A 13209-nucleotide genomic window follows, 5' to 3' on the forward strand; every position below is an offset into this window, starting at 1 on the left:
ATACAAATAACCCTGAGTTATTCCTGGTGCATTTGTTATTGTGAATGTCACATAGAAAGCACTTGGATGGAGAATAAAAGCTTTTATGAATGAAACATGTTGTGCTTTTAGTGCTGAAGTAGAACAGTCACTTTACTATTTATGCATCACCAAATGCATGTTCAGCTCATTGATACTTTCAGGTCTTTTTAGATTAACAAAAAGGATATAAGCCAAAGTACTTCGGATGAGCCTCCTCTCTATCCTCCTTTTCCCCTTTTGATTCCCAATCTGACCCATCGTCTTGACAAGGGCACATATAGTTTGAAGTTATTACAACAGAACTGTGGGATCATTCATATCAATTATACTTAATATAACAAAAAATATACATATGAGCTGTTGATGACCTTCCATGTTCCTTAGTGCTCCACAGTAAACAACTGCACTTTTTGTGCATCCATATTCACCCATGTACACTGAGCTACAAAGCAAACTATCATAAGGGAATAATGGCCTGCTTTACGTTCTCCTTCCTGAATTCACTCTGATTAAAGGGACAATGAATCATTATCATCGTCAATGATAATAATATGAAAATCATTTAAATAAGGTTCATATGTAATGTCTACATTAAGGTTGTCCTCTCCAACTTCTGGCTTTCCTTTTATGCAAGATGCCACAAACCAAACTCTCTTTAAGTCCAAACAAAGCTCCTGGGAGGGGAAGGTGGCTCATGTCTGGCTGCTCATTATGTATCAACATACCCCAACCTGAGGAACAGTAAATGACCTGAACACGCTTACACACACACACGTGCATATGATGTATCATTGTTTATTTGAGAGAGAGCGCCCTCATCAGAAAAGCCTAGTTTGCCCCCTTGCGGTCGAATCGTGCAGTGACGTTGTTGACCTAATTATCAGGCATTTCTGGAGCAGGTGTGACGGAGTCAGCCTTTTTTATTCTTATTTGTGTAGTTTGTGCTTTTAAGAACATTATATATTTATGTTCTAATGTATGAAGGTTATTCTTGGTCGTACTTAACTTTTTTTGGTTTACCAGAGTAACCTGTTGTTTCGCTAAATACAGATGTTTGCTAGCATCCAGCTGTCGCCATTCCTTGTCAGTGTTGTGACGTTTATTAATAATTTATTTATTACTTATCGTTTCCTTGTTTTTTTCCCCTCCGTTTTTTTTTTTTTTTTAGTTTAACCCTTAGATGCACACGTGGGGTCAAAAATGACCCCATGGGTTGTTTTTCTTCAAAATCTTTAAAATGCAAAGTTGTAATATATTCATATTCCAGGTATTCCTCATAAAATATGTTTGTAACATGAGGCCATTTGCATTTTTATTTATTTTTTCATTAATTTAAAGAAAATGCTGTTTTTGTATCACTACCCCAATCTTCCACAAGTGGAGTCAAAAATGACCCCAAGCAGTTCCTATGGAATCTTCTATGAAACGTTCATTCTTAGCAACTCTGACTGTCCCACTTACACTTCTGATGGATAAAGAATTAATTTTTACACAGTAACATACACGATTTATAGTCAGGGCTGCACATAAGTGGTCCGCAGGTGCGCATTTGCTGTCAAAATAAAAGTATTCCCGGAAATTCAGAGAATACGTGCCTCTTTTGTGGTGGAGGAACACCAAAGTAATTGCTTACGGAGCTTGCTTTTTCGACATCTTTAAGAGTTCTGAACAAATATCTGTCCTCCTCCAGAACATCTAATGTACACAAACGAGCGTCCCAACTTCTTATCTGGTACGCGTCTTTTATTTTGACAGCAAATGTGCACCTGCGGACCATTTATGTGCAGCCCTGTTTATAGTTTCCTGTGCATTTCAAACATTGTCCTTTCTGATGTTTTTTTTTTTTTAATATTTAAAGTAACATGGCTGCTATGAGGCCAGCTGTGGACCTTGCCCTACAAATGATCCAGGACGGATGGGATGAAGAGCCCATCGGAGGCACTGACTCAGAATCTGACATCTCAGATATAGAGGACCCAGACTATTGTCCCCCCCACTGAACAAGGCCAGTCAGATACAGAGGAGTCCTCTGAAGAGGAAATGGATATTGAGTCTAACAGAATGAGCCCATCTTACTGCTCTAGCCACAATATTCTGAATTAGTCGGCCAGGACTTGCACCTGGGTCTAGTACTGTCTCCCCAATAGATGCATGGAAGATGTTCATGTCTGATAATATAATAGAAGAGGTGCTGACATGCACAAACATGGAGGCATGAAGAGTAGCCACAGACAGGGGAAAAGAGTGGAAAAATGTAATCAAACATAAGCTCCTGGCCTTCATTTGATTGACCCTTCTTGCAGGAAGTGAGAAGAACTGGGATGTACCAGTCGGTGTGTTTTTTGGGAGTCCTCTGCATAACCCATTGTTCAAGGCCACTATGTCAATTCAAAGATTTAAAGATGTTCGCAGTTTCTTGCACTTTGATGACAAGAGGACCAGAGCCTACTGACTGAAAACAAACCACATGGCAGCTTTCCGCTACATATGGGGTCTGTTCCTGGTCAAATACAGGCAGAAATTCATCCTCAGTGATTGTGTTACAGTGGATGAACAACTTGTGCCTTTCAGAGTGAAGACCCAGCTTCTGCAGTATATGCAGAGCAAGCACACAAAAGTGATACAAGTGATACAAAAACTGCAATTTCTTAAAATTAATGAAAAAAATAAATAAAATGCAAAGGGCCTCATGTCACAATCATGTTTTATGAGGAATACCTCAAATATGAAAATATTACAACTCTTCGTTTTAAAGATTTTGAAGAATAACAACCGAGTTTATAGCAAAATGCATTGTTTCTATTTGGGGTCATTTTTGACCCCACTCGTGGAAGAGTGTAGGTACTGGTAGGTTGTGCATCCAAGGGTTAATCCAGAGTTTCTTCTTTCTTTAAATTGTTACATTATTCCAAAGTTATACTTCTATCCTAAAAAAGTGTAATGGGATTTTTACATTCAGGCTAATAGTAGCGGTAGAGTATATTGACATAAGACAGATTTATTCATGTTTTACAAATGACTGTAGATACTCTTGTGCCTTGTACTTCTCTCCTGACATCCTGCATATATAATGATGACAAATAAAACAAAAATAATATTTTCAGCTCTCCATACCACCTGTTGCCATTTCATTTCAGTCCGGTTTTTGTGTAATTTTGAATACCTCAGTCTTTTCTCCCCATTTCCCTTCCTAAAGAGTGGCTTCTTGACAGCCACTGATCCACTGAAAGCATCTCAGATGAGGCTTTGATCAACAGTAGACGGATCGCCTGAACAGCCAGATGCCAAATCCTGTGTCAGGTCATTGCTAGATATCTTTTTTTAGTTCTTAAGAGCATGACCATGAAGATGCTGTTCAACAGATTGTTTTGTGTTAGGCTGTTAGGAACACAATAACTAAAGATTTAAAACTGGTTCTTTGCAAAGTTGTGTGTTATTTGTAGACAAAACATTGGTTCATCCCTTGAGTTTCTTTGGTGTTTGTTAAGTGACTTCACACACACACACACATAAAAAAAAAGAAGCATTTTCTGAAAATGTACAAGTACAAGGAGTGGAAATTTGTGCAAAAGTAGCCAATATCCACTGAAAAACCTGACAGCTTTAAAAAAAAAAAAAAAAAAGGATAACAAAGTCTGGCTCCTTGGAAGTATAAAGAAATAAAGGTTGGCCCAATACAAGAAGTGAGTGTGTTAGAGTTGCTTCCACCAGCTGTCACACTGGTGTGAGGGGGGTAAGACATACTTTTACAGCAGTTATGCAGATACACGCTGTAATTTGATGTTGTGACCAGATGAGGGCACCATGTCTTTAGAGCAGAGAGAGGAGCCGGCTGACTTATAGGAAAAAGTTCATACAAATTAAATACTGAGTATAAATGTTAAATAAAATGAAAGACACGATTCCTCAGTTGATGCATATAAAGCATCATAAACCTGCTCCAACCTTCTATATGCTGCATATGATCATCTACTGCTTTAACAACTACAAATGTTGGCAATCAAAAAGTACTTACTCATCTAAAATCTGTTTTGTAAGGAAGGGAAAGAAAGGGGACGTGTCCACACTGGAAGTAACGTGGTGACCAGAGACCATAGAAGGTGAAAGATATTTGGCAGCTTCATGCAATTACATGTGAAATAACTGCTGGTGAGGCAAAGTGGACCGGACCTGCTATAAACTTTCAGGTTAGTGACTGAAGTCAATGAGAGTGAAGACGACCCGTGATTGACATATATAACCTGCTAGTAAATACATTATAAGGTCACGGGAGCCTGGAATGTCTGCAAGCGACCGGCTGGCAGCTTCAAAGCGATGCACGACGAGTGAATCGTTTCCAGTGTGTACGCAGCTCAGCACAACATGCTCTGGAATCAGTGCTGCCAGCGCTACTGTACATTGGAAGACTCTCTGGATGAGTGGGACGGGGCTTTGGGAGATTTGTTAAGTGCTTTGTTGATGTGATTATAACGGCTCGAGAATCTCTTTAGAGACCTGGAAAATTTCTGGCAGCATGTGTTTACTACTGGCTGTCAAGAGTGTTTGTCATGGCTCTTTGAAAAAAGAAAAATCCATGACAGATGTCTTTAGGCCTCAGCTGGCTTCAGGTGGCGGTATGAATGGCGCCGAGTAGGTTCGCAGATGAACTGGGGGTTGTTTTAATGGCTCTCCTTAGTAGGGATCTACTGAGATGCTGACAGAGAAGAAGAGTTCATAACTGGCTCCATAAGTCGAGGTCTGTTGTTCCCCCGGCACAGACTCAACCACTTCGCCTTAAAACAAACATCATCTCTCTATTATAAATTACTGCTTAGGCTTTAGTTTCTCTTTGGTGTTGATCAAAGATTATTCAAACTTACCTAAAATAACCCCCAATCAATGTGTACAGTAACTGGTCACTGTCAAAACGAGCCGTTACAGAGATGTAACTGACTTCTACAGCCATAAATAATTCACTGGTGAGTTGCAGTATGAGCATGATACCAACCTACAAGGACTCTATAAAGACCTCTGCTGCTGTGCCATTACTGACAAATGACTTGAAGAGATTACAGTCGGACAAAATTAACCTTCCTGTCGTGTTTGGGTCAAATCTGACTGATTTACAACTTAAAACACTCATAAATATTGTGCTTTACATCTGATTTCCTCAAAGCCCTATGACATCTTCCACACTATGCACTTGAATATATAAAAATGATGAGCACCTCTTTCATTGAATTTTGATTGTTTATATTGTAAGTAAAGACTCTATAGTATTAGAGAGAGGACTAAAACCATCAGGCGATTCCCTTTGAGCAGTAAAAGTAGGTCCAAATGTGTAGATCAAGCTCACCAAGGATGAAGCACACCTTCAAACTTTGCATGTTACCTCCTGCTACTCCCACAAACGCTGTCTACTTCTGTGGGAAACACTATAATCCCATGCAGGGGTTAATGGTAACCATCGAGAACAGTGACCTGCTATCTTCGATCAATAATCAATTAAATCAAATTAGGCAAATTAAAACATATTAATATAAAGGGAGCTGATTTTGTGTGTGCTACAGCCTGGCGTTGCTTTCAGGTGATACCAGGAGATACTTGTCCTGCAAATCGTCCCACAGTTCCACTTACCATTAAGCCGGCCCCCATTCCCCATTCTTATGTCTGCCATGTATTCATGTACACAGCAGTCAGTGCTCTTCTTGCAGAACTTCAGCATGTAGCCATCTAGCTAGCACTACAAAATGCACGTGAGCAAAAATGGAGCAACTATGTAAAACAACATTATTTGAAATCAAACATTTGAAACAGCTCAACATATATCAGCAAACAAATGATTTCTGTGCAATTTCAGTCACAGTCTCTGAGCTCAAAGTACAGTTTCATTATTTTAAAATAAGAAAAAAGCATGTTAATGTTTGTTAACTCAAATTTTCAGTGGTAGGGAGCGAGACGTACAATACTAAATTGGTTGGTGAGCCTTTAGAGCCATTTAAGCTGCACTTTATGTATATCTCTCCTTTTATTATGATCTGAGTTTGCAGGTGATCTCTGGGACTTATCTATAGCACTTGGGGTTATTTTAGATCCATTGCCTTGAAGCATTCCACTAAAGTCACACACTAAAGCAAGCCAGGACTTTACTTTTTTCCTGCATCTTGATCTCAGTGAGACTTGCTGAATAAATACGACTAAAGTAAAACAACATCAAGAAGCGGCAGCAGGCTTTGAAAACGTACTTGGTGCCACATTTAGCTCATGCCGACTGTTTTTTTATGGATGCTATTTTGTCTCTCCGTTGAGGACAAGAATGGAAAACTTTAAAACTTCATTATCCTGTCGGCTGTAGCTAAATAAGTAGGGGTGCTTCCCCCCCATCACACATTAAACCAGGTGCTCTGCCGTCTCCAAACTGAATTCAACTTTTGTCAAAACATCAGATGATATTCTGGAGGGAAAAAAAAGTCACCGTTTCTCGCAGTAAATGTCAGCTCCTAGCTTATCTGTATGTATCGAAGCGCTCTGGCTGTTCCCCAAGTAATGTAAATATATATGTAAATATCAGCATGTGCGACCCAGGGACAAGGACAGCCTTGTAACATGGGGGTGAGATGTCAATCAATACAGGGATGGGAAAACATGGCTGTGCATTCAATAAGCAGCATACTGCACAGAGATGAGATGTGCCGTGTCTCCGCATCCGTGTGTAAATATCAAAAGCGTCAGCAAAACACAAGCGCTCTGAGCTGCTTTAGTCGTATCAGATTGTCTCAGCGCGAGTGAAATGCGAGCCAAATAAAAAATTCAGGGCTTTATTCACTGCGGCCTGAACCATGTAAAGAAGAATAATAAATAAATCCACAGCAAATGTCTTACGAAGATTTAATGTACATTTATTCTTAACACGTGGAACATATAGTATAAAGATTTCATACTGAATAAATGATATTCATTAAGCCAAAAAAAAGGAAAAAAGAGGAATTTACATCAAGTTTTTAGCTACATCATCTGAAATACAAATATGCAGAATCCGCATCACTGAAAAAAATAAAATAAAATAAAAACAGTTTCTTCATCAAGGTCTAGTTTGTCGTTTATGAAGGAGCTCGAATGGAACCGATTTGTGTTAATATTCTCTACACCCAGACGAACAGAAAGTTGAAGTTGTGTTTACTGAGAGGAGGGGGTGGCGCTGGATCTGACAGCAGCTTAACGACCCCCGTCCCCACGCTCACACAGCGTGATACGAGCGGGGTGAGGCGCTGAAGTAACGGAGAGGGCGGGCGTCAAGTAATCACATGGCGTTCTCGATGCAGGGAAACTCGTCAAAGATTAAAAACGGTGAAGAGCAACAGAAGTCGAGAAAGAGAAAGTGTAATGTACAACATCATATATACACTGCAGCTTGGACTGCATCTAGAGTTGAGGACCAGTCCTAAAGAGGTGACTTTTGAATATAAGGGTCAAGTCATACAATCAAGGGACAAAGAGAAGAGGTCGGGGTGTTGTAGGTTCACCGTACTTTGGGGGGAAAGCCGTTTTTCTCTCTCGACATTTAACTAAAACTGGTTTTAAAAACTACAGTTTGCTGCCAAGCCAGCGGATCTCAGTGTGAAACAGTATTATTACAGTATGTTTACAGTTTTTAAGGTGTACAGTACAGAAAAAAGTCCTACAATCTACTGCACAGGCCTCCCATGACAGACATCTGTTCACAGCCAATAATGTGGTTCCTGTGGGGCTGAGTATATAGCATCCAAAGTTACAGCAATTATACCACACCACAGTCCATGAGTCTATGTAGCCTCCAAACATGAACCATAATATTGTTTAGTCTGTGCCCTCTTTCCCCTGACGACCCACCTCCCCCGAGGGAGAAAGCGAACACGTGTATCCCCCAAACTCACTGTAAACGAGACAGCAACTTTGGTTACAGTTTTTTCTTTTTTTTTTTTCTCTTTCTGGAGATTTTTTTTCAATAAAAAAAAAACAAAAACAAAAAAAAGTCCTTTCTACAGGGCAGCAGCACACTCTGTCCTATGCCTGGGTCCCAGTCTGTTCTTCTTTGCCAGTTTCTTTCAGTTTCAGATGTTTGAAATCAACAGCTACTTCATGATATTCCTTCCTTATAGAGAGAAGCAGGGGTAAGAAAGACAGTGGAATCCGAGTTGATTTTGCATAAATTAAAAAAAAAAAACAAAAACTAAAAAAAAAAGTTTTGCTTTTGTCACTCACGCGCAACTAACAGACACACGCACGCACGCGCACACACAAAAAGGTGGTTTAGGGGGAATAGAAAGAGGCAGAGCTGAAACCTCTCCACGGCTGTCATGACTGGCCGATCAGAAACAGTACATCACAGATTACTTGGGACACCAGAGAGTTCATAAGTGGGGACATCGAGATGTCCAGTAGCCGCGACTCGTACAAAGTGAATTCAGAGTGGTTTTCTTCCACCTTAGCCAGGGCGTGCAAAGCCCGCGCTGCCCGCCGCATCATGTCCACACTAGTAGGCTCAAACTGGGGTCCACCCTGCATTTGTAGCAGGGAGCTCTGGCTCTGCTGGTACTGCGTAGCCGCTAGGCTGTCCTCCAGGAAGCCCAGTAAGTTGCCCACGCTGCCTTTCTGCACAGCGATCGCTCGTGCTGCAAGGCTGTCACCCTGGGCTAGGTTAGCTAGCAGGATCACTGCCATTTCACGGCAGACGGCCACCTTGCGCTCGCCGACGAGTCGCACGAGCGAGCCGTAGAGCTTCTCCAAGCGGCTGAATGGCGGAGTGGCCAGAATGAGGTCGACGTTGTTGTCCTGGATGCTGAGCTTGCTGAGGGTCTCGAGGACCAGTCTCTGGGGTGAAAGGGAGCCGTGGGGCCCCAGCGTGGGAAAGGGATCCAAGGCTTCTGCTGAAGGGCACACAGCCCAGTGGAGCAGGCCATCAAGGAGAGGCAGGCATATGCTCTCTGGGTAGATAGAAAGGTCCAGCTGGCCGGAGATGTTTGCCAGAGTGACCAGGCAGTTCTCCCTTAACACCTCAAGGCAGTCCCACCACCACTCGTCTCTCTCGCAGCTCACGCCTTCGTCTTCCTCGTCCTTCTCGTAGGTAACAGGCGCCTGTTTGCGTTCAGGGTGCCTGTGGTGGAGCAGCACCAGGCGGCCCAACAGCAACAGGAGGCCAGGGTGTTTGGACATCTCCAGGTCATTGCCAGGAACGAAGGAGAGGCTCCTCACAATGTTGGAGACGCAGATGCAGCGCCGAGCTAGCGAGTCCTGCCAGTCTGATAGAGTGCTAAGTGGCATTTCATCCTTGCTGTGAGGTTCATCCTCCAGGATCTTGATGTTGCGGCGGCTCTGGAGATCGGGGTTGATGCTGAACAAATACTTGCCGTTCTCCTTCTGCTCCTCGGCACCTCCACGAACTACTTCCTCCGTGACCGACCCCGGGCGAGCGGATAGTACATCGTCAATGGTGGCAGTGACTGGTGCGCCAATGGGAAGAGGAGGCGTGGTAGTCTTTGTTGGAGACTTGTGAGGTTCAAAAAACTGGGGCTGCTGCTGCCGAACCTTATCGTCACCACTGGATTTAGGCTTCTCTGGGTTTTCTGCTGCTGTCCCATTCACCTTGACCTTCTTGCGGTTGTCAGCGGCTGCTGTTGTTTGTTTTCGCTGCTTGAGAAGCTCCATCCGGCTCTCAAAGTGGGTCTGGATGTGCTCAGTAGTGTCACCACCACCCACGCTCCAGTGTATCAGGCCGCTGTCAAAGCTCTGCCGCTGCCCAAGCTTGGACAAGCGGTTTAGCCGGAAGGGATTCTTCTTCCGCACCACCTTGATGGGGAGTTTATCAAACTTGCTAGCCTGTTTGGGCTTTTCCGAGTGTATACTGGGGTCGTGGGAGAACCCTGAGGTAGAGGTATTGGCTTCCTTGATAGAAGACTCCCTTTCCTTCTCATCTTCCTCATCCTCTGAAGACTTATCTTTGTGGGAGTTCTCCTCGTCCTCCTCTTCCTCCTCCTTTACCTGGACCAGTGAAGAAGTGTCAGGATTGGTCTTTGTTTCCTCTACCTCCTCATCCTCTTCGTCCTCCTCGTCCGAGTTCATGTCCTCGCCCTCAGGCATGGGAATTTCATCATCAGAGTCCTCAGCTGCATTGGGGTCTATTAGGGTGCGCTGGCCAGGGTCTCCTACTTCATACTCCTTAAGGATGCCAAAGATCTCAATGAGACAGCGTCTGAAGTACTCCACTACCAGCTCCAGAAATCCAGGTAGCTGTGAAAGCAAAGGTGGTGGTCACTAAATTTGACAAGTCATTCTGAAATGTTGACAGAAACAAATGCTAACAGGTTGTGGATATGTGCAACCTACCTGGCAAAGGTTAAAAGTAGAAATGCTATTGTCATCATACAGCAGAATGTTAATGGTGTCCAAGGCCCAGGTGCTCTCAGCTAATAAGCCAGACTTTAATGACATCATTACCCTCCAAGCCTCAGGAGTGCCTTTGAAAATAAAAACAGAATGAATATAACTAAAAGTAACCATGATCGGTCACTGCAGCTTTAAATAAGATGTTAAGGTTTACTAATCTTGGGACTTTAACTCCATACTACATGCAATACATACTACATACTTGTGTCACCTAGTGTGAATACGCAATTCGTATCTGAAAGCTGTCTTAACGCAAACTGAGAAATATCAAATGGTAAATCCAGGTCAGGTAAACATAAGCATATTGTTTATTACATGTGTAATGTTACAAGTTATCAGGCAAATCACATTTTATACCAATGTCTTTCATGGTGAGCCGCCTGCGGGGTTTCAGGTGGGGTTGGGTAGCTTCCACAGAGCCAGGAGGGAAGGCCACATCTCGCCGGATCATGGGTTGCTGCACGGGAGCCTGGCCAATGTGGGACGCGGGAACTGGAGGTCCAGCTTTCTGCACCTTAATTCCAGGATGCATATAGGGGGATTTGCTGGGCGACGTTCTGCTTTCCATGGATCGGGGCATGGATGCTGGGCTCGACACCTGAGGAATGTGGTTTTGGGAAGCCGAGTAGGTGGAGGGCAGGGATCTGGTCATGGGTGGTCCAGAGCCTGCGGGGACAAACGGAGGCTGTCGCTGGTTGGCATGGCCAGGCCACTGTCCCTCGTGGTTCATGCGCTGATCTGATGGCATCATATCTTCTGAGCGGTTCATGCCGTGGTAGCCGGGACCCTGGCCCGACACAGGGGGTCCCTGTCGGTTGGGATAGTTGGGGTAGCCCATCTCATTGCGGCCCTGCCACATTGGGCCCTGCGAACCATCGGGGCCTGAAGGCATGGGACTTGCCATCATCTGGGGAGGCATCGAGGACTGGGAATTGGGGCCTGCAGATGACGGCCCTCGATCCCGTCCGAAGGGGAAGGGGAACTGGTTCTGTGGGCCTGGCGGTCGGCGCTCCCCTCCAGGGTATGCATTATACTGATTATACATGTCCTGCTGGCCCTGGGGCCCCGAGGACTGGGGTCCTGGCTGTTGCTGCCCACTGTAAGGAACGTTGTACATTTCTCCCTCATGGCGCTTGGCAGGAGGACAATACCCACCATCCACAGGACGTTTGTAGTTCTGTCAGCACACAAAATTAAGCATTACAATCTTCAGCTGAGCACAATAATTTTAGCAACAGCTCATACTTCTGTTCAGCTGGAACAGAACATAGTACATTACATGAACACTGAAAAAAGAAACCCAAGTAATAATAGGAGTACTGCAAATGCTGGACAAACTGTTCTTACTGGCTGCTGCTGTGGATACATTCCTGGCTGCTGATTTGGGTAAGGCCCACCAGGGGGAGCTCCTTGGCCAGGGAACTGATTTGTATAGGACTCATGCCTAAAAATACACACTCAGATTACTATATTTCTTCATTTCAGTAAATGATTCAGTTACAATAAGAAACTCTGTAAATATCTTTAAATCTATCAATGATCTCACTGACAAAATGCTGACATGCAACCATGTCTGTCCTTTTAATCTTTATACAGAATAGTCTCTGCCCTGAATGGTACAGACCGTTGCTGTGGTGGAGGACGGCTAGGCGAGTACATCCCTGTGTCAGCTCCAGAAGGCATCATGTTGGGCTGAGGAGCTCCCGGTCCCATGTTGACATCAGGGCCCATGCCTGGCTCTTGTCTATAAAAGCAACGAGCAATAATCATGAAGTGATTTGATTTAGTTGGAAAGAGAAAAGGACACTGAAATGGCACAGGTCAGATCACAATCATCTTATCTTATTTACAACTATAGTATATTTACCTTCGTTCATATCCATACGGGTACTGTTGCCTCTGGCTCATTGGCATGTTGGCCATTGGGCCTGGTGGACCTCTGTTATACTGTTCCCCCATTCCACTGTTGGGGCCGGGTGGCATGAACTGTTCCCCTGCTAAAAATAAACAAACATAATATTAGTTATGGCTATGAACGAACCCTTACAGAATCTGGGGTTTGGTTACGTGGACGGTGCTCACCTTTCCTCATGCCTCCAAAAGGGTCCTTGTTGGACTCATAGGGACCCATCCGACCCATCATCTCCGGGGTGCCTATCCCAGGCTGATAGCCCTGAGAGTTGGGAGTCATGGCGTTCCTCCTGGGAAACGCTGGGTCTCCGCCATCAGCAAAGGGATCCTGTAGATTAACACTACTCCTGTAGGAAAACAGATGGCTTTTTAGCAAAATGTGGAATGTGAAAAATTCATAGTAATTAAGACTTTTCTAAGTTTTCTTGTTGATTTATTTTTTTGAATGTTTTCTGTCCCTCTAACAAGACACAGAAGACAGTTTTTACTGTAGTCTTCTAAGCCCAAAGTGCATACTTTATAACTATAATCCTTTCATATTCCTGTTGACTAATCTGGTGTTTGTGTGTACATGTGAACAGAACCCCATCAGTGATAACTTTAATGCATATTTTGCTGTTTTTTGTATTCCAGTTCTTGCTTCTCTGATCCAATTTCACCACAGGTGGAGATTTTAGTACGAAAGCCACAGAAGCACGACACTGGTTTTTGAATCGTACCTTACGCCAGGCATTGGGGGCATTTGCGTGTGTGGGGTGGAGGCTGGTGTGGGGGGCTTCAGGTCTCCCCCCTCTGCCATTGAACTAGTGGTGGACTGAGGGGTTTGGGGTCCTTGCAGGGATCCAGAACCAGCTGCAAAACACAAGGATACACACA

The 13209-nt window shown here is 43.8% G+C and overlaps 1 protein-coding gene across 2 annotated transcripts in view; it reads right to left on the bottom strand.

Annotated features, from left to right (window-relative positions):
• Window positions 1-6874: 6874 nt before the first annotated feature.
• Window positions 6875-13209, bottom strand: part of arid1ab (AT-rich interactive domain 1Ab) — a 58004-nt gene continuing 51669 nt past the window's right edge. The window contains exons 13-20 of one of the 2 annotated variants that reach the window (XM_084918490.1): window positions 13053-13185; window positions 12505-12680; window positions 12290-12416; window positions 12047-12166; window positions 11770-11866; window positions 10780-11599; window positions 10363-10493; window positions 6875-10266 (exon numbers count right to left, since the gene is read on the bottom strand). In XM_084918490.1, coding sequence (XP_084774616.1) covers window positions 8335-10266; window positions 10363-10493; window positions 10780-11599; window positions 11770-11866; window positions 12047-12166; window positions 12290-12416; window positions 12505-12680; window positions 13053-13185 — 3536 coding nt within the window. In that variant the 3' untranslated portion in view covers window positions 6875-8334. Of the gene's footprint in view, window positions 10267-10362; window positions 10494-10779; window positions 11600-11769; window positions 11867-12046; window positions 12167-12289; window positions 12420-12504; window positions 12681-13052; window positions 13186-13209 lie in introns of both variants that reach the window. The other variant, XM_084918489.1, reaches the window with a different exon arrangement.

Source organism: Perissodus microlepis, chromosome 22 (assembly GCF_051167445.1).
Source record: "Perissodus microlepis isolate ML-2025 ecotype Zambia chromosome 22, ASM5116744v1, whole genome shotgun sequence".
Classification (NCBI taxonomy): Eukaryota; Metazoa; Chordata; class Actinopteri; order Cichliformes; family Cichlidae; genus Perissodus; species Perissodus microlepis.